This window comes from Crassostrea angulata, chromosome 10 (assembly GCF_025612915.1).
Source record: "Crassostrea angulata isolate pt1a10 chromosome 10, ASM2561291v2, whole genome shotgun sequence".
In the NCBI taxonomy this organism is placed as follows: domain Eukaryota; kingdom Metazoa; phylum Mollusca; class Bivalvia; order Ostreida; family Ostreidae; genus Magallana; species Magallana angulata.
This window is the reverse complement of record NC_069120.1, coordinates 22,627,966-22,649,396: the sequence shown is the minus strand read 5'-3', so window position 1 is coordinate 22,649,396 and position 21,431 is coordinate 22,627,966. Positions and strand designations below refer to the sequence as shown.

The following is a 21,431-nucleotide window of genomic DNA, read 5'->3' as shown; positions in this document are numbered from 1 at the left end:
CTATGGTATTATTTTTTTTTATGTTGGATATGCCCACAGAATATTACACCACTTTTTAGGTACATTTCGTCTATGGGAAACACATATTTTATTTCACTATATAGCCACAGAATAAAAAACCAATAATTTATTTGTTTATCATTTGGTTCACAAGATCACATTTATGTACATGTACAACAGTTTGATAAATGAGTTTATATTCTTGGATTTATATATCATACACCCGCAGTGAAAAATGAATCAATAGTTTTCACAATAGATATTAAGTCATATCATGTTGAGGATTCCATAAATGACGACAACAACTACAATTCCAAGCATAAGGAACTGCATGGTTCTCATAATGGCCGTTGTTGGGGGATGTCCATTGCGCACATAGTTCTCTTTATTGGGGCGCTTGATCCCCCTTTTCTGATCCTTGAGTTGGTTCAGCGCCTCCTTTATTCGAGTATAGTCCTGGAATGTAATGCTACTGCGGCGCCGACTGCTCGAGTACGTCGTCATGTCCGATCTTTGTCGTCAGACGAACCACTCGGGGAAGATCATCATTAGGTACACACTAATTGAGCTACCTATAAGATATAATGTCGCACAATTATTGTCATCAAGGAAAAATATTCTATGGAAATGCTACCACAAACTCTGAGATCGTGGTACCGGTATTATACGCTGTAATCACGGAGATGCTGGTCTCCTCTTTCAGTAACTTACAGGATGAAAGACCTTTTCCTGTTAGATGTATATCAAAAGATAAAACAAAACAAAAATTATAGTGTTCAAATAAAGTTGCAAGTTACAAAGAATAGGAAGAGGCCAAGTTAACCTGCGGTGTAATATCGAGTGTAGTTTGCATGCATGGTTCAAGAACCATGTTTCATTTTACGTCAATTTAACAACCGTGACTGACTTCCGACATGTACATGATGTAAAGGGTAGTCGAGATCTGTATTGCCCCGCTATTTATTCCAATTTCTTTCAAGTACGATAATTATAACATATGTGAAATTCTCTTTAACGTAGGTGGATATAGACTATTAAATTTCAAAACAAATGAATAAAAAAAAACCGAAAGGCATTTATCTAACGTTTGAAAGATATTGCATAATGCAAACAAAAGTTGTGTTGTTTTGATAGGCGAAACGTTCTAACCACTTGAACTGCAATTTGTCACAATTTTGAAAGATTTTTTTTCAGTGTAGCTTTCGACGAGAACATTCTCCTGCTTAATAGAAACTGTACTCACCAAAATACAGTCCAATAGGCGGTTACAGTGTTTGCAGTTTTCAATTTACAGAAAATGCTTTCTGAGCGAGCATTTGGGGCAAAGTGCGCCATGTGTCCAACAAAAACAGAAGCATTAAAAATATAGACGAACTTTTTTTATTACTCCATAGAATTGTATGCTTAATCATCTTATCGTGAAACAGGGAGAATCACTTCATGCAATACAAATCCGTCCCATATCTCGCAAAAACATCTCTACAACGACCTTTCATTAACCGTTTTATTTCAATCGCATCTCATCAGAAAAGCCCATGGAATTATGATGCGGTCGAAGTTTTGTAAGAGATAAGTGTAAACGGGAGACATTTGAATTATTTCTCCCGCGGACTAAGTATCTACCCCCACTGACATCTTCAATTATCATCCGGGGGATTTTACTACGTAGAGAAATTTGCCTTCTCATATAGTGTAGGACGTATTCACAAAATTCATCTGAAATGTCTTGTATTGATTGCGAGTCCGTGTGGTTCATGCTTTGTGGAACCAGACACCATTGTGAGCGTGCAAACTTTTATGTTGGGTCCATATTAGACCAAGTCAATATTTATTTGTCTACCGAGTGAGTTTTTAACCAAAAAAAAAAACCGCCATTCTGAGATTGGCGTTTCCTTTTGTGATCTGATCCTTTAAAGCTTTTTGCTAAATTCTTTCGCGGCAATACCACTGATCTTGCGGGGGAAAAATCAAAGCCATTATAAAGATATTTTATCTTTATTGTATAACATTTAATATCACAAAGGAACAATTTGACAGGATTCTCAAAATACAGGAGTTCAGAGCATTTTTGCATTTCTAGATCTTAATGTCCATATTGATTGTTATTTTTCAAAACTAGATTGAATTTCTAATTGATATGAAAATTTATCTCCACACATTGTAGGACGCAGAACTGTATTTTGAAGGATTTTTGTAGGAGTGTATTTCCCTTTAAAACCAACCGTTTTGCCTTCTCTCTTAAATCTAAATATAAGCATCCTGTGTCATGTACGGAAGAGTTAATAAGATATAATACATTAAATTAACGCAAACTTGGCCTAAAAATAATATTTACGTTATATAAATGGCATTTCATATGTAAACCGCAATCTGTGAGGTAATTAACAAAACAGACGTGTACGTGTGATGTGAAGCAAGTTGCGCATAAGGGTCATTATCAAAATATGCAGCCTTTTGCGTCAGTGTCAATTTAAAGGGGGAAAATAATGTTCTGGGGAGTATATACAGTACCATTGGATTTTAGAAACTTAAACCCATATTGTTTAACAAATAAATCGACAATTTTACTGCTTAAAGTATAAAATAAATATTATTTGTTATGAGATTTCAGTGAATTTATGTTGTCATTAAATTTTTTCCAACGTCTTTAACCTACAATATCTTCAATAATATTGATGTTTTATTCCAAAAATCGCCGTTAATTTTCAAAACAACATTCATATTTTAATTTCTGCTATGCTTCTTAACAAGTTCTCTTTTAAAAACAATGAATTTGATGAGATATATGCTTGTACAAAATTTTTTGTCATTGGTGTTACAAGGCAAATTATATAAAAATATCTTAAAATACATCAAGTAAATAATATTGTACTACAGTTGGAATCCCCCAGATCATAGTGACATCATTCCCTGCTACTAAAAAGATAAATGTATCAGTGATGACATCATTGTGATAGAAAATATGGCAGAAAATGTTAATATGCTCCGAAAAATACAATGTAAACTGTGTCAGTGGGATAACGTGCTATTTAAGGTTTTCTATTATGAAAGAACAAAAAAGTTTTTCACATACATGATGAATGTTTATCACATTATAACATAGGCTATGTAGCTTCGTGTAGTATCTGTTCTCTTGGGTCATACTGTTACATTTACTATGGATACATCAGTGGTATAACGGTCAGTGGTGTAACCAAAAATTGTTGTTACACCACTGAAAAAACTGTTACACCACATGACATTATTTAATTATTTTACTTTTTCTTCCATTTCATTTATATTTTGAGCATTTTGAACAATTGTTATTTATCAATTTTACAAGTTAGACACTGTCACAATAAAGAAAGCTTGACTATTTAATTGCAATTGTGTTTTCTTAATCTGGAAAATGAGAGCTGTTACACCATTGACATTATTTGAAACACCATTGACATTTAGTATGCTCTAATTATGTTTTACCCATTTAAATACTTGATTAAAAGATAAAAGTAAAAACAAATTTATTCTAATAAAGAAATGAAATTATCCACATCATATTTTATTTAAAAAATCAAAATTTTTAATGACTTATAGTGTACAATAATATATGTTATTCCACTGACATTTCACATTCCCTATTATGTTATACTAAAATCTTTCAATACTTAAAGGTAACAAATGCTAGCTGAGCTTCAAAAAACATATATAGACAAAGAGGAAGTGTATATGCATTGTATGCATAGATTTTGGAGAAAATTGGAGAAATTTCAATTTTATTATCCAAAGTGTATGATTGATATGAGCTGGTATAGTATTGAAGATGTTGTTTGTGAGATTGATGAGCCGAAGAAAGTTCGAACTCGGTACAAGGTGGATAAAAGTGTGTGGATGCCAATAGTAAAAAATATAACATTAAAGAATGAGTGAATTCATGTAAAAAAAACCATCTACATGCCATTTTTGTGTCAGTGGTGTAACACTGATTATAAGTGGTGTAACAGTGTGTCTATCTTCAGATTATGAAAGAAGGAGGCACGAAAACTTTTATTTAAGATCAAATTTATCATGTTTTAAATGCAATCAAAAATAGAAATTAGTTTATTTTACAAAATTTAACACGCTTATCTCTTATTTATTATCGCTAGGTCAATGGTGTTACTTTTAGTCAGTGGTAAAACATAATAATCAGTGGTGTAACGTGTACATTTTTCTCCAAATAAAATTAACTGACAATGATTCATGTATATTTGAAAACACCAGTGCATTTACAATAATGTCTTTTTTATGCTCCATTAAAAGAAAAATCCAGTTGTGTTCTTTTTAATGCTCAAATTAAAAATTTGTTGAGTAACATCAAGACTTTGTCTCAAATGTTATGTTGGTCACTATGCAAATGTGTCAAATATTTTCTGTTATCTAATTCTAATAACTTTAAATGAAGTTTGTTGATATAAACTTTATGTCCATCATTTTAAAAGAATTATTTTATTTTATTTAAGAATTTTTTCCTATACTATATGCCTGTTACACCACTGACAAAATTTTCACAGTTCATTTAATTTTAGTCTAATTATCAACCAAATGGTAGATTCCAATGTTTGCAAATTTTTAGATGTTATACTTCATTGTTTGTTAAATGTGTTTTTTGCAATCAAAGTAATTTTTTCACCGATAATTTTCTCATGTTTTACATATTTTAAAAGTCTGCATATTTTGATAATGACCCATAAACGCTATCAAGTGTGATAATAGGGAGCACCTGCCATTATTTCAAATCTTATTTTTAATTATTTTTTTTCGAATAGCGGTAATGTATGGTGTTCCGATGGGGCCACTTCGACCTTCGCACATTCGCTTTAGGTCGAAGATGCGAGAGTGCGAAGTTGCGAAGGCGAAAGTGCGACGGCGAAGGAGCGAAAGTGCGAAGATGCGACGGCGAAGCGCGAAGATGCGATGGCGAAGGTGCGAAGGCGAAGGAGCGATACTACTATCGCTCCTTCGCCATCGCAACTTCGCACTCTCGCCTTCGCAACTTCGCACTTTCGCCTTCGCATTTTTTTGATAGCATTCAGAGAGTCTCGGTCAATTTCATAGCATTTTGATGCAGGCACCGCACTCGCCAAGGTTTTCCGATTGATCCATGATATTATTGGTACGCAAGCGCTAGGCCATTGTGTTTTCTATGAATGTTTATAAATATTTTAATGTGTATATGTGACATATATGTTTACCAGTGCTGGCTATGCCTAATCTTTATATACTCCACATAAAATGTAATGTCCGCCATAATGTATACATATGCACTCCTGTCACTTACCAGCTGTCTGTTTACCGTGGATCAAACACAGTAACATTCTAATTTCATTATGCCACACTCCTTGCTCATGTATGGATCTAGAGTGGGAGAGGAGGTCCTCCCCCCCCCCTGTAAAATTCAATTTTAATAACTTCACACATGCAGTAAGTGGAAGAGAGGGTCCGGATCCCATCCCGCAGGAAAATTTAATTTTATTAATTATTTATAATAAAATCTCCAAAATATGTCTCGGAGCCCCCCCCCCTCCACAAATATAATAATCCTTCGGACCCCCCCCCCCCCTTTAGAAAAAGTTCATGTATGGATATAGCGGGGGAGAGGGGGTCCGCCCCCAGGAAAATTCAATATTAATAACTTCACACATGCAGTAAAGGGAGAGAGAGGGTCCGGATCCCATCCTCCCGGAAAATTTAATTTCATTAATTATATATAATACAATCTCCAAAATATGTCTCGAAACGCCCCTTCCCCCGACAAATATAATTATCCATCGACCCCCCCCCCCCCCCCCCCTAGAAAAAGTTATGGATCTGCGCAGGCTGTTGAAAATAAATTCTAAAAAGTCCATCGTCTGCCTCAGATGTCTTTTTATACAGCTAAAATTGTCTTTAAACGATAGAGAAGGCGAAGGCGAAAACGCGAAGATGCGAAGGCGAGAGTGCGAAGTTGCGATGGCGAAGAAGCGATAGTAGTATCGCTTCTTCGCCTTCGCAACTTCGCACTTTTGCCTTCGCATCTTCGCGCTTCGCCGTCGCATCTTCGCTCCTTCGCCGTCGCACCTTCGCACTTTCGCCTTCGCAACTCCGCACTCTCGCACCTCGACCAAAAGGCGAAAGTGCGAAGGTCGAAGTGGCCCCATCGGAACACCATAGTAATGCCTTCTTTTTATATATATATATTACCAAGCCCATAACAATACCATGATTTTTTATTATAAAACTGTGCAATCTGTTCTTTTAGATGTAATGGATTTTACTTAAAAGTTTGGACCCATATTGCTTTTTTGAACTGAAATGAAAAAGAAAAAACATATACCAATACATCAACTATAGTTCACACGTATAACTTTAGAATCGCCCAAGTAGTTTTTATGGTGCACCAAACCTTTATTCCAACAGTGGTTGCTATACTGTTGCGTATGCACTCTGTATACTGGCTTCCGTGTAATCGCATGCTAGTGATGATTACAGCCCCTTGGGTGCTGTATTTGACCTGAATATCCCACGCCGATTGTCATTTTCTAAATTATTAACGGAATCACGAAAAATAAATTGAGATGGTTAATCAAGTTTCCTCTAAGTGCTTTGCAATAAAGTTGGTCTTTTTTACTTCAAAGGTTCAGCATTAGATTACGGAGAACAAATTGATTTGAAATATATATATATTGCACTATTCCCTCGAAAGTACCCTTATTCTTCCACAGTGTAGCTTCCATACATGGGTATGATACCTAATACTATCAATGATATTACTATTTGAACTAGCAATCCCACTCCTTTGGGATTAGACCCCATCCACAGCAAAACAAAAACGGATTTTTTTTAAATCAAAGGTGCATTTTTAAAATATTGTAGAGCAGTAAAAGAAAGATATGTGTAACTCACCAGCCAAGTTACGGTATCAAGGTGGACAGTTCCATTAAACTTCCATTAAAGTAGTTCCCTAAGGAAGAAGAGCTTCAGAATCAATAGGCAGACAATTCCATCACCCTATATCACCATTCTCCCTCCCTCGGATTCATTAGATATGTAAACAAGTGCATCCAACACGGCCACCGATCGGCAGTTGTAAACTCATCTGACAATACCAGACACCAATGGAAGGAGCCTCTTCATTTGTGGCATTAAACCTGTCTAAATACAATAACTAAACTAAAGGAGACGAGCCGAGACAATGCAATATATGAGCTCAATTCATTATCAGCAGATTTATAGCATAAGGTGATAATGGCCTGAACTTAGGTGGACCAATAGTACACGTTTATTCTCCCGATGCTTGTAGACAGCAACTCTGTGACTTTAAATAACCCACGTTCAATCTGACAATGAGTGATCAGCCTTTAAAAGTTACTGTAGTATTTATTAAATAATACTGTATATATATAGTTGTAAAACTGTGATGTTGAATCACACATGACATATCGTGCCGTTTTACAGTTATCTCTATTAGGGAAAACAACTGTGAATTTTTAACCAAAGAAAAAAATCCAAATCCACCGTTTGTTGAACTTTTGTAAATCTGATAAGATAGGTATTAGGCAAGCTGTCTTTAGCAGCAGCTTTTAAAACTCCGGGTTTGTTAAAGTATAAGCATGACAAATCTTAATACCATAATACACATTCTTAATAGCGGATTTATGTATTTTCATATCTTACTTAATACCAAGATTATCATAGTCTGAAAACAAGTTGGCGATTTCCGTTCAGCCATTCCGAAGTTTCGTTTTTTTACATTTCCAACAGAGAGAGAGAGAGAGGGGGTCCGCCATGCTATGGGATTCTTGCTGCATGATGATCGGAAAAACTCTGGAGAAGAGGGTAAGGTGTTTAAGTAGCCCCATTCCCCTTCGTACTAAATCAAAGATCAAGGCACCTAAACAAAAACCACCTGACTGCGGCAGTTTTATGTACAGGAAACCAGCATCAACCTCCAACTACTGGTTCGTTCAGAAATAATGCTTCATTGTCTTTGTGTTGGCATTCTGAGACCGTTAATTACTGTTCATTACTTAGCTGACCCTACGATTAAGCACTTGCTTAGCGATGGGGAAAATTCCATTATAAAGTGGTTGTGTTTAGGATTTAGATCGATTATGAGTTGATTAACATTGACTAATAAATGAAGCCCTGCGTGTAATGCCCCTGGAATGAGTTGTCATCGGGTAACTACATGCAAATACTTCTAGACAAATATCATAATATGGATCACTTTAGTTCAATTATGTGTAATTTCGCGATGTTAACTCGCAAATTAATCATCAATTCACAAAATTCTATGCTTTACGAATAAGTACACAACCGTGTGTCCCGTGAAAATAAGACATCCCATCATAAAAGTAATGTACAGTGTACGACAAATTAGCAAAATGTAGGGCACCTTTAAGTTAGTATTAATTCCCATATAGGAGTATTTAATTGTATTGTTGACCACTGAGTAAATTGGCAAAGTCTTGTTCAAATGTATTGACAAATTGACAAAGGTACTTTTAGTCCATGAGATGACAACACCTATATCCAAACCCAAAAGCCTATACCGAGCCAAGCAGTCAGGATAATTCTTTGAGTTTCTTCAACCAAAAAGCTTTTTTCGCTTAACCATTCACTACTTCTGAAGAATAAAATTGCAAAATCACTAAAAACTGGCTTATTTTGTCGGTTACGGTTGACTAAACAGTCTCATGCTCTGAAGCTTGGTGTAAAGAAAACCTTCGTAATGTTTATAGGGTGTGTCTATAACATTTATCCTGTTTCAAACCAGTATTTTCCATATTATCTTTTCACCGTAGTTAACGAGGAGTGACTATCTATTTATGTGTGTAATTTTGAAGATTAATTTTAGCATTAGAAATGTAAATCAACATGTTTTCATATCTCTGAGGACGTCAGGTAAATATGAGTTCATGTATTATCATCTCTATTAGATTTGATAGATTTAAAAAAACAAATCAAATGGTTTCGAAGTTGTTTATCTTAGGTCGAAAATCGTATTGATTTTAAAAGTAAAAAATACCGACAAGAAATTCTATTGAATTCATCGACAACAAACAAAAGTTTGGATGTAATGATCTTGTAATAACTAGCAAGAAAACGTTTCATAGCTGCCTTGTTTAATCTCCAACATCTGGACCAAAATACCGATCAATATTTCTTTGTATAATTGTTGTTTACATACCTGTAAGGAATTGCGAGATCCATTGGTCGGCATCAATGGCTTCTGACTGGACATATTACTACAGCGTGTAACTACCATCACAGCCTGTACGTAGAGTTTGACAGTAGTTGTACACTTTGTATGTAGATTTCGACAGTAATTATACACTTTTAATGTATAGTTTGTAGGACTAAGTACAATATTATGAAACTGCCACTACAGCTTGTACTTAGTTTGACAGTAATTGTACACTTTGAATGTAGAGTTCGACAGTTATACACTTTGTATGTAGACACTGTACGTATAGTTTGACAGTAATTGTACCAGTTCGACAGTTATTTTCCACTCTATATGTAGATACTGTACGTATAGTTTGACAGTAATTATACACTTTAAATGTAGAGTTAGACAGTTATTATACACTTTGTATGTAGACATTGTACGTATAGTTTGAGAGTAATTGTACACTTTAAATGTAGAGTTCGACAGTTAGTATTCACTCTGTATGTAGACACTGTACGTATAGTTGGACAATAATTGTACAATTTAAATGTAGAGTTAGACAGTTATTATACACTTTGTATGTAGACATTGTACGTGTAGTTTGACAGTAATTGTACACTTTGAATGTAGAGTTCGACTGTTATTATACACTCTGTATGTAGACATTGTACGTATAGTTTGACAGTAATTGTACACTTTGAATATAGAGTTCGACTGTTATTATACACTCTGTATGTAGACATTGTACGTATAGTTTGACAGTAATTGTACACTTTGAATGTAGAGTTCGACAGTTACATTGTATTATACTTTTTGTATGTGGACATTGTACGTATAGTTTTACAGTAATTACTAGTATAGTATTATTTAAAGTAACGATCGTAACAGTTTGAACGTAGAGTCAAACAGCAGTTATTAATACATTTAATTACTGAAAAGTTTGACAGTCATTATTCATCTCAAGTTAGAATGTACTCTATAGTTGAGCAATAATTTAAGTTTGCACGTAGTTTTTGACAGTCATTTGAGTTTGTATGTAGATTTTGACAGTCATTCAAGTTGACAGCAATCTATGTACATGTAAATTATATGCTGACAAAGTATCTCTATAATAACGCTTTGTACATATATTTTGACATTCAGTGCAGTTTGTAGATAGACTTTGTCAGCTGATAATTTACACGTAGAGGTTGACAGTCAATATAGTTAGTAAAGTTTAAAAGTAATCACAGTTTGTACACATTTTTCAGTCATTTGAGTTTGTAGGTACATGTAGATCTGACAGTAATTAAAGTTTCTAAGTAGAGTTGACAGTTATTTCAGTTTTACAAGTTAAACATGTACATGCAGTATAAGTTGTACATATTCGACATTCAATACGATTTGTACATACATGTACATGTGAACTAGTAAAATATGTCAATAGTTATAGTTTTAGGTAGATTTAAGTTAGATTTAAGTTTGACAGTCATTACAGTTTGCACGTTGAGTTTAACGTTCAAATTCCTTAAAGCTTGTTCGTAGTTTGACAGTAATTACCGTTTGAACGAAGATCACTATAGTCATTACAGTTCGTAAGGAAATTTCGATAGTCTTTACTGTTTGTACGAACATTTAGACATACCACATAACAGTTGGATTGTAGAGTTAAAAGGCCGTCGCAGTATTTTGTAGAGATGAGTATCATTATAATCTAATGTATGTAGATAACAAATTGTACCTAGAAATTTAACATAAGATTAGTTTTTTTCAATAGAATTTGTAGTTGAGTTAAACAATCATTGGTAATACCATCGAATTTTGAAAATTTATCATTAGTTTGAACTTTGTAGTGAAATGCTAAACAATTTTACGTTTAGTTTATCGACCATTTCACTTTAGTACATAAAGATTTTATGCATATTTGAGCAGTTATTACATCTTTAAAACACTCTGAACTTATGAAGTTCAACAGCCATAACCGGTTTGTACATAGCTTCAACTAATTAATTTAAGACGTTTTTGTCACACTTTAATTGCATCTGTAGAGTAATGGCTTGGTATACAAAGTATACAAGTTACCGGTAGAATACATTTTTCACAACAGGTTATATGGCAGCTGGGCTGGGGAAGACAGAAGTGATCGCCCTCGGCAGTATTTTAGGAGTTTTTGCCTTTCTGGTCTCGCTAGGAGTGGCGGCATATTGTTACAGGTAAAAAAAAAGGAACAACACTTCTCTATAGCATTATAAATATGGCGAAATTTTCCACCCCATCACCCCCCACCCCAAAAATAAATAAATAATAAAGTCACGCTGTTAACTGATACAAAGTGTAATATTTTACGACGCATGCGTAGTATCACTGATTAGTGGGTGTTCGATTTGTATTACGGATTGTTGTGATTGCTGTTTAATGATAATGCAAAAACCTTATACATGTAGAATAGCACTTAGTAAGAAAAAAGTTGTTTAACAAATCGACAGCAAGGTCGTTTGTAATAACACAACACAAAGAGTAAATCTATGAAAGACCGGATATGAAAAGTATTTATAGGAGGATTGTAATGCTATAGAAAAACCGATGATTCCTTTCGAACACCTTCACTCTTGTAAATGTTACCATAGAACAATGATGCAGATGTATTCAATATTCGGAGTTAATGGATTATATAACAATTCACGTAGATAACAAAAGCATATGAATTAAATCTGTAACAGTAATGCTTTTAGAGAAGCATATAACTGTGTTGACAAAGAAAACCAGCATTGTACTCAATCGATCATCATTGCATGTGGCTCGTGTAAACATGGTGCATCTTGAATGCATATTCCAAGAATAACATTCAAAGTTCAAAAATAAAAGAAGTTAAAAAAAAATAACAACCTATCATCAATAAAAAAAAATTACTTCGTATCTTTCAACAATTTCGTTGTGGTTTAACTTGTAGTAATGGAAAGGATAACATCGACTGATGCAAACAGGTTTGAACGCACTTTGCTTTTATATCGCAAATATATTTCTTGTTTCATTTATATATGAACATAGCTTTATTTTTGACTAAACAGTATAATCGGAGTCTCTAGGTATGTATACTTGCTTCGAATAGATGACAAATGTAAATCATAATTTTCCATTAATTTTCATTAAATTGCCTGTTCACAAAATCAATGTTTAAAACCGCACAGAATTTTGATGTCTAGTAGATTTAGTTGCATACTAAAAATAACCGCAATCAAATATAATCAAATACGATCAAATATAACTGTCAAAAATTCAATTTACACAGGATGTACGATATCTTCAAGCGAACAAAGCGTGGATCCTCCAATGAATCAGGACGGAAACTGGTCTATGTGCAACAAGAAAAACCCAGCAAGGCCGAAAAAACCCCGGCGTCCAACAAATCCCTTCGCAAGATCCTTAAAACGTCGATGCCACCCCCAAAACCAATATTACGCAATCCCCTTGTAATATCACAGAAAAGTATGCCTTCAAGAAACCACAGGTCCCCACGGGAAGTTCAGATTCACAACTCCTACCCCGGGGGTGTTCGAGTGATACGCCTCAATCAAGACCACGCCAAACCAATGCTCGTGTACCGGCCCGGTCCCCCGAGACCCACGTATACGCAATCCCATCTCCCCAACACTGTCCCCCATCTCCGGCTGGGAGACTACAGACCTAAGATGGTCAGTGGATACTTCTCACCCAATAACGTCAGGAGCATGATGGACGATTTCCCCGTGAATTCTGACACTTCATTTAACAGCAGTGAGTATTTCACCACGCATGTCTTCATGTGCAATACCTAGATTCTCAGATCTTTTTAATCAAATCCCGAAATAAATAATAGCTATTCAAAGAAAAATAAGCTTCTCTGGCAACGTCGCATCTCGTTTATTGCCATGATATTTAAAGAGTGGTAACTCATTATTTATAAATTGAATTATTTCCCCTTTTCAAACTTAAAATTTTAAGTCTAAGAAACTGAATTATTTTTGGCCTCAAATGTATGACTTATGTATTTAATATTTACAAAATTGATATATTCATAGGTGGTTCAAGGTTCACATGGTAAGCAGTCTACCCCACCCTCTTCCCTATAAATAAATATACATGTACCAATACTTTAAGAACAATCTTATCAAGCTAACCCAACTGTTTGCAAACTAACACGCACTTGATGAAACAGTCACTGCTTCTACATGTGTTTACTTTATACTGCATGTGGACATCACAACTTTTTAATGTTCTGTCATGGAGTTGAAAAAAAAATGGATAAATTTAAACTTAATCTTTGAAAATTTTAAATTTCAAATCAATGCAACATCAATATCAAATCAATTACTGATCTAAGTATATCATTCTGTCTTTCAGGGTACCTGCTGAACCAGAAAAGGTAAATCACCAAGCAAGGCATTATCAACTTGACTGTATTTGTGATGTAAAAGTAGTTTCAGGTGCTTGGGTCTTAATCAAGGCATATGTATGATATTAATAAATACATGTATATATAAATACATATTTCTTTGTACATTTGGTATCATATATATACATAGACCCAAGCACCTTTGACATAGATTTAAAATGATATTATTCGTACATTTTTACCTTAAATAGTCTTTTGTAGATATACATAAAAATTTTCTACTGACATTAAGTTTGTGTTCAAATATCACATTACAGGTAAATTTCATCCAACTAGACGAAAAAGGCACTCAAACTAAACCAGCAAAGGAAAGACGCAAAGTCACAAGGAATTCAGCTACATCAACATCAGGTCACAAATTTCCAGATCCGACCACCGTAAAAACTATCAAACAGAACTCCGACCTAACCCCACAAATAACTCAATACATAGAGACTGGTAGTAAATTTGTTATCATAGACTACATTGCCTCTGATAATCAGAAGTCTGGAGAACTGCCTCTGTCCACATCTACCCCGCGAGATTACCAGGGGCTGACAACTGATACAAATCACAATTTCGTTCCACGGCAGAGGAAACCGCATGAGGGCTCCTTGGTGGAGATACCAGCCTCTTGGGAGAAATCTGTGTAGAACTTTGACTACATTTCCTATCAAAATTTATCATCATACTGTGAAACATTTTTTTACTTTTAAAAATATGACTGCATTTTTTTTTTATACAGATTGTGACTTGTAAAAATTTGTGCTTTAAAAGGACTGTGTGGTACATTGTATTATGCATTTTTTACCCCCAAAATCAAACTTTCATAAAGAGCTTTAAAAATAAGGTGAAAGATAGTTAAAATCATACTGAAAATAAGGTTGTAAAAGGTTATCACCACAGTGACGTCATAATGTAGAAATGACGTCATGAAGATTGTCTTATTTTGATAAATTGATGTTTTTGTAGCAAAATATGGGTGTTTTCCGATGGTTTGGCGACTGGAAAACATCGAGCACTGGCTTGCTCAAGTACCATTTTTTTTGTATAATGTGTATAACTATCTGAAGAAAAACATATGTTAAAATCGTACTTGAGCAGGCCTGCGCTCTATGCTTCCGAATGCAAAATATATAGAAAATATATATAGCAAATTTGTGGGAATAAGGTCATTTATATGACGTTATAGATACACAGGGAATGAGCAATGATGACTAAAATCAAAATTAAAGTGATAGGCATCCTCTTTACAATGATTTATGAAGATTTGATTTTTATACGATGCTATTTGAAAATTGGTTGAAATCGGGGGCAGATATTGACCATACTGCACATAGTCCTTCCTAATCCGAGTAGAAATGAGTGTGGCTATGTATGCTATTTTAATTCATATTTAATTTTGCAATGTTTGCCTAAAGTCTACTGTATTTTGCAAATAATGTATTACTATTAATAAAATAGAACTTGTAACCTTACTTAATTGCTGTTTGCTACTGTAAAACAAAAAATAAAAAAAATTTAATAAAACATATTTATTTAGAATTCTAATAACAATCATCTCTTCTTGCCTCCTGCCTTGCCTTTCTTCCCAGCCTTAAACCCTCCTTTTTTCTTGCCCCCACCACCTTTATTTTTCCCCCCTTTCTGTTTGCCACCATCTTCTTCTCGTCTTCTCCTTGCTCTAAAACAGTAAATAAAAGAAATGTACCGGTAATATAAAATATATTGGAGGAAAGCAGTGAAAGGATATTTACTTTTAGTTTTTAGTCCCAAATACTAGGCTAAGTGAATGTACAGAACATGAAAATATATATCTTAAAAAATAACTAAGAGAAGGATTTACATGTACAATAATAGATGATAAATATTAAACATTCGATTTCATATTGAGGAAAATTAGATAATCTTTGCCTCACCTAAAGAAGATAAAAGTATGTTTATCAAATATGGAAAAAATGCCAGACAAATCTTAACTTCATAATCTATTACCTTGACCGTTGTTCCTCCATGATGTGGCGATTAGCGGCCTTTGTGGTATTAACAATAGGTATCCTGTTTTGGATGTGATTTAGAATCTTTAATTGTTTCTTGCTCTCCCTTTCAACATCACCATAATTGGGTTCAAACTTTGAAAAAAAGAGCAAAATATAGTGGAAAAAAAAATAAATACATGAAATAAATCTTTGGGACTAAAAAAAAACCCATGTTGCTTGAAACACTTAATAACAGCATTATAAATATGGAAAAACATTATTTCGTACTAAATACTTGACAAGAGATCAAGGACTCTGATGTAACAGTATTAGAGACAAGCAGCACCTTTCTCTTTTTGCCCGTGTGTTTTGAGGGTTTCTCTGTGGGGAGTTTGTCTGTAAATTTTCCTATGGAGGCTGTGGATTTTCTGGCTAATGCTAGAGCTTTTCCCAGGTAATCCTTACTGGGAGCCTCAGTTGGGGTAAGCCCAACACCTGGTACTGAAAACACAATACAAGCTTCAATTGCAAGTTCCAAATTACATTGTACTGGTATGTATCATTACCTAAATACATGTATCTACAAACATAATTTTTTGTTATTGAAATTACAATTCAGAAGAAAAATGTAAAATTTACCCTTTGACTTCTGTGACCTTGCAATATTACGCAGCCTTTGTAATTCATTCTTGGCTACCCGTTCCTTTTTTTCCTTATTCTTTTTGGCAAACAGATCAACATTTGGATCCTCTGGAGAAAAAAAATTCAAATATTGCTATCAACATTATTTATCTGTAGTTTCATTTATATCCTTCTTTTTAAAGAACAGAACTTCCAAGAATGCAACAGACACAAGTTTGATGTAGAGCATCAATGTGATAATATGTATCTGTAATTTTATTTTAAAATATTCCAATTTTTAAGAAAAGATCTTCATAGAATGTAGAGCACTATACAGACCAGCATTATCAGGAACCTCTATGCACCACTCCTGTGTATCGTCATTCCCTCTCTTGTAACCCCACCTTGGTTTCCATTCCTACAAAAACCAGACAATGAGTACAATTTAACCAGTTATAAGTAAAATATCCCACTGTCTCAAGTACATTTTGAAACAAGTTTGGAGCTTTAAACAAAGTGTACAAGTAAAGGGTAAACAATATTAGGAGAAACATACCTTTGACTGATCATCCCACATCATTCTACTCTTCTTTCTCTTTTGAATTCCTTTCAGCTGGGCATATTGTTGCCATTTTGTCAAAGCTTTGTCTTTGGGTACCTTCAAACAATTTAATACCCATTAGATACAGCAGATTTAAAATCAATGAAATCCGGGAAACTTTACTCATTACTTATGAGTTATGACTTTTTTTTTCATCCCAAATCCAGAAATTACACAATTAGACAGCAATCGCTTTACTAAGAAACATGTGTTTTGATACTAATGACAATGTTCACTCCATGAAAGAAAAATACTTGTAATTTTGATACAGAAATTCAAACTTCCTTTGAACATGTACAATGTACATGTGATGAATACTAAATCTTGAACCCTACCATTCATAAAACCCATAAATCAATTATTGATAAACTGTATTTAAATCATACATTTATAAATGATTTATAGATTACATATATAAGTATACACATACCGGTTTTTCTCTTGGAATTGGTGTTTTGGGATCTGGAAGCTATTCGATGAATGAAAACACATAATCACATGATATCAAATGCAATATTTAATGGTTTTGTGACCTATGTGACAAATCCTTATCAAACAAGATTTATTACAAATTACAATGTATCACATTATCAAATATTAGAAAGGAATATCTACATTCCTAGTACGTACTCAACGATACTAATAATTTTTTGGAAATTATGTCAACTAGCAATGTCAAAACATAAAACTTTGTATTTTTATTACATTTTTGTAAAAAAATATGAGTCACCTTCCCCATCTACATATCAAATGAGATAATTTATCCAAAAGCTATTCCAGCATATCTTGCATTAAAAAAATATTGACAGAAAATTGCCTTTTTATTTCATTTATTTTATAAAGGCTAAATATAAACCGTTACTTATTCTTGTCAGAGAACGAGTTCTTTAACAGACATGTGAAAGGTTTTAAACAATTTATACAATGTGTAAATTCATACCTTTACAACTATTGCTTCATCTACTTTCTCTGTTGGAAGCTGCAAGTAAAATGTATCAAAGAATGCATATTAATTTTAATGTTAAATCAACTGATTTTTCAAATCTAATACATTTATTTTTTCGTGGTATTCTTACCTGCCACAGAGTGTTTATTAACAGCTGTGTGTTGTCTCTGGCCAAGCTCTTTAAATACTCCTCTCTGTTCTTTCTGAAAATAGTGTGTAGACACATGTATTTATTTCAATTCTAACTTTTCCCTTTGAATTTGTATTCATTTCAGTTGAACCTCTTTGAAAGGTATGTGTATTCTTGTTAAAATTTGACAAAAATTGACAGAAACAGTAATATGGAAAAGACCATAAATAAAAAGTGATCTTATTCTCTAACTATCTCTAATCTCTAAAATCTCCCAATTTTAAAACCAGATGTTCATGTGAATTTTATTGTGCTTTACTCAAATTCAGTTAAACATTATCAGTCACATTATCATCAATCACCCAGTATAATCATGGGTAACAAGTTCGTTGGTTCTATCTACCTGTTTGCTTGAGTCCGTTCGCCTTAGGTCCGTTCACTCTAATTGTCATTCGCCCTAATTATCGTTCGCCCTAAACCTTATTCGCTCCTTGTTGTAAATAAACCATATCATTTTAAGCTAATTATCTTTTTTCATTTCATTTCAACTTTTTAAATGATGAATTTTTTTTTACTTTTATCAATTGTTCATTCATTTTATGATTTTTTTTCTTCAACAGACATAATTGGTCTAATCCTTAGATTTTCATGTCGTAAATAATAGATGATTGTATTAATATTTGTTTAATGATACGCATGGTGTTTTAAACAATGAAAGAAACTGAGACATTAATTGGTCATTACTGGTACTGTACCAATTATCGGCTAAGACCAGTTATCCGCTAAACTGAGAGTTCGGGTTAATAGCACACAACTATCCAAGATTTTTTTAATTCAGACGTCTGTTTCGAATAAAGAAAAGTAAGTTTGCTTGAAAACTTTTTTGAATATGTTTTAAACATAAGCTTAAACGATCATTGTTTACCGTTGATTTACATCTTTGCACTTTCAGCAGTGGGGGATGTGACAAAATAAGTTTAAATTAGAATATTACTTATTTGTGATACGTTATTATATCCTTTCTTTTATTTGACATATAATATCAATACATATAACATGCATAAACAAAGGCAGTTCACTAAATTCCGAGAGATTCATAGCGCAGTTGAACGCCTGATTGCACATAATATGTATTGAATAGTCTACGATTTTGTGTATTACCGTATGATAACAAACAAATAATTTCAAGAGGTTTGTTTATGTATCATAACCCTACGGACTTTAGTCTGATCCCTCAAGGGGCATAATTCAAATTACGTTTTGCAGAGTATAAAATCAACATGTACAGGAATTTTAAATTACTATGTTATTATCACGAAGCCGATAACTGGTATAGCAAATCGTGAAAACTCGGGAAATTCGGGGCGTGCTAAAAATCACAAATGTTTTATGGTTCTAAATAATGATATAATCTGAGAGATGGATAAATAAGGAGTTCACCATTTAAAGTACATGTATGTCAAGTGTTATCCAAAAATATCAGGAAATAAGGAAATACGAAAAGAAAACGTTAAATTTTAGCCGATAACTGGTACAGTGCCAGTATAGAAGGTGAGCAGCAGATGAGGAGCTCTTTTATCTTTTAAAAATTTATATTTATAAATGTAAATATATGTAATTTACATTTATAAATGTATACATGATATATAAACTGATCAAACTACTGTGTCGGCCATAATTAAATCACCATGGCAATAAGTCATCATATCGTTATCAGATCAGTTAATTGGTTATCATTGTGTAAAAATGCTATAAAAATATTGTTTTGTGTAATTGTATATCTATTCATAATTTATAAAATGATTATTCTAAAAATTATGAAGAGATATATTTTTAAACAAATATGAAAATATACTACATTGTATTACATTAATCCTGTACATGTATTAAAATAAGGTGAACCGACCTTGGGCGAATGGAATCAAGGGCGAACGGACCTAGAGCGAACATCAACTAGGGCGAACAGCATCAAGGGCGAACGAACATACATTCACATTCAGGTTAGTGCATTACGTAAGTTACTAATTTCAATTTGCTTCATGTTAGTTTACAGTATCCGTGATTATCTACTATTTTTCAAATAAACATGCATATCAATTTTATTGTTATTATACTTTACAATACATATTAAGATGTCTGCGAAATTCGTACTTAGACAGGTCCAGCACAATCTCTTTACTAAGCTATATAGCTTTATTTATTTGATCAAGCTGTTTGGTTTGTGAAAAATTGAAATAAAATTATTAAAAATAAAAATGAAAGAGTCGCATTATAATTAACATGCGAGTACCCATTATTGCAGAAGAATACACAAGTTTTCTCTATTACTTTCTTCATGTAAGCTGTCATGTAAAAATTAATAGGCAAATCTCTGCACTGATCATTTATTTAATTTGAGGAATAATTTTTATTTTATTCTCATCAATATCGACTTACTTCTGGCTAAAATTAAACCCTGTCCATGACCTTTGATTTACAGGAAGTTCAAGTAACCATTATTGCCGCTCATATCTTTGCGTTATTTTCCAGTAATTAATCAGAAAAAGGTCAAAATTTTAAAAGAATCTAACAATATAAAATAAAATGTAAGAATATAACATAAAAAATTATATCATAAACGCAATTGAATCATATTATAAGCAATAATCTTTTTGATGTCACTGCGGCCACATGCACACAAACGGAGGACCATGTGCTTCACGTGTCTCAGGACAAATGATTAAAAATAAAATAAATGAATTGTGTATTTATTAAAAAGCTTTTTAAAAAAAGTTTTAGTGTGTCCAGTAAACAAAATAATGTGTGTGAAAGTTAATAGCAACGCCTCTGATTTACACCTCAGGTGCGTGTGGCAAAATCTTTGATCGCCCTCAGGTTGGAAACAAAATGGAGTCTTACAAGCAAGCAGACGCTCTGTTTTCTTTCTTAAATTTTGTGTAGTAGAAATGATATCTTGCTTATTTTTGTCAAATATCATAACACGGAGGTAAATATTCTTCGAATTCGGACCTAAACAAAAAATGCCCTGTCATCAAAGTGGATTACAAGTCAAACATTCTGTGGCATGTGTCATCGCAAGGATACAAATGTGATACGATTCCATAGGTTAAACTTTGTTAAGGTTAGGTCCGAGATGTTTAAAGTAAATTTTCTTCATTACAAACTCTTAAAGTGTCTTAAAAATTCTATTATTTATCTATTTTGGTTTGTAGCTAAAAACAACGAATAGATAGCGGATTGTTTAATAACAACCGGCACTAATGGGTACTCGGCAATAATGGGTACTCGCACGTTATGTTAAATGGAAATCTTAGAATATAATGTATACAATAATGCATAATGGCTAATGTGATACACGTCTGTAACTTTTAAATGACCTTACTTTAGCTTTGTGGCATCTAATGGATTTGTATCGACAGTCAGCAAGTTTCCTGGGTCTATTTCTAACTCAATATCTTTGTGAACCTCTATAGTTTTGTAGTGAGACTCTCTTTCTGCTGCTTCTTGTAACACTCTCTCCACGAGGTCTGCCATGTTTATCACGATTCCAAACGTTCTTTCTAAGAACGATTTTGATTGGACGTGCTGATATAATTGA

General features: G+C 33.5%; 2 protein-coding genes and 1 long non-coding RNA gene across 7 annotated transcripts; 1 reads left to right on the top strand and 2 right to left on the bottom strand.

Moving 5' to 3' along the window:
* Positions 1–8: 8 nt before the first annotated feature.
* LOC128167326 (uncharacterized) lies at positions 9–7,686 on the bottom strand. Of its 2 annotated transcripts, XR_008241232.1 has the most exons (3): positions 7,672–7,686; positions 6,901–7,149; positions 9–572 (listed from the first exon to the last, which is right to left on the bottom strand). It is a non-coding gene; the product is annotated as an uncharacterized LOC128167326 (long non-coding RNA). The 2 variants fall into 2 exon arrangements; XR_008241231.1 differs by lacking the exon at positions 7,672–7,686 and having other exon boundaries at positions 6,901–7,318.
* Positions 7,685–15,037, top strand: LOC128167322 (uncharacterized). 4 transcript variants are annotated; one of them, XM_052832981.1, is made up of 6 exons: positions 7,685–7,833; positions 11,256–11,361; positions 12,438–12,922; positions 13,207–13,225; positions 13,529–13,550; positions 13,838–15,037. In XM_052832981.1, exons 1-6 carry the CDS (start codon positions 7,788–7,790, stop codon positions 14,210–14,212), a joined length of 1,053 nt encoding a protein of 350 aa, XP_052688941.1. In that variant the 5' UTR covers positions 7,685–7,787; the 3' UTR covers positions 14,213–15,037. The 4 variants fall into 4 exon arrangements, with proteins under 4 accessions (XP_052688941.1, XP_052688939.1, XP_052688942.1 ...); XM_052832979.1 differs by lacking the exon at positions 7,685–7,833 and adding an exon at positions 8,788–8,901; XM_052832982.1 differs by lacking the exon at positions 7,685–7,833 and adding an exon at positions 9,148–9,273.
* LOC128167323 (ribosome biogenesis regulatory protein homolog) lies at positions 15,007–21,401 on the bottom strand. The gene is made up of 10 exons (XM_052832984.1): positions 21,216–21,401; positions 17,834–17,906; positions 17,698–17,736; positions 17,188–17,226; positions 16,713–16,814; positions 16,496–16,574; positions 16,175–16,285; positions 15,882–16,036; positions 15,552–15,688; positions 15,007–15,243 (listed from the first exon to the last, which is right to left on the bottom strand). Exons 1-10 carry the CDS (start codon positions 21,365–21,367, stop codon positions 15,117–15,119), a joined length of 1,014 nt encoding a protein of 337 aa, XP_052688944.1. The 5' UTR covers positions 21,368–21,401; the 3' UTR covers positions 15,007–15,116.
* Positions 21,402–21,431: the final 30 nt, after the last annotated feature.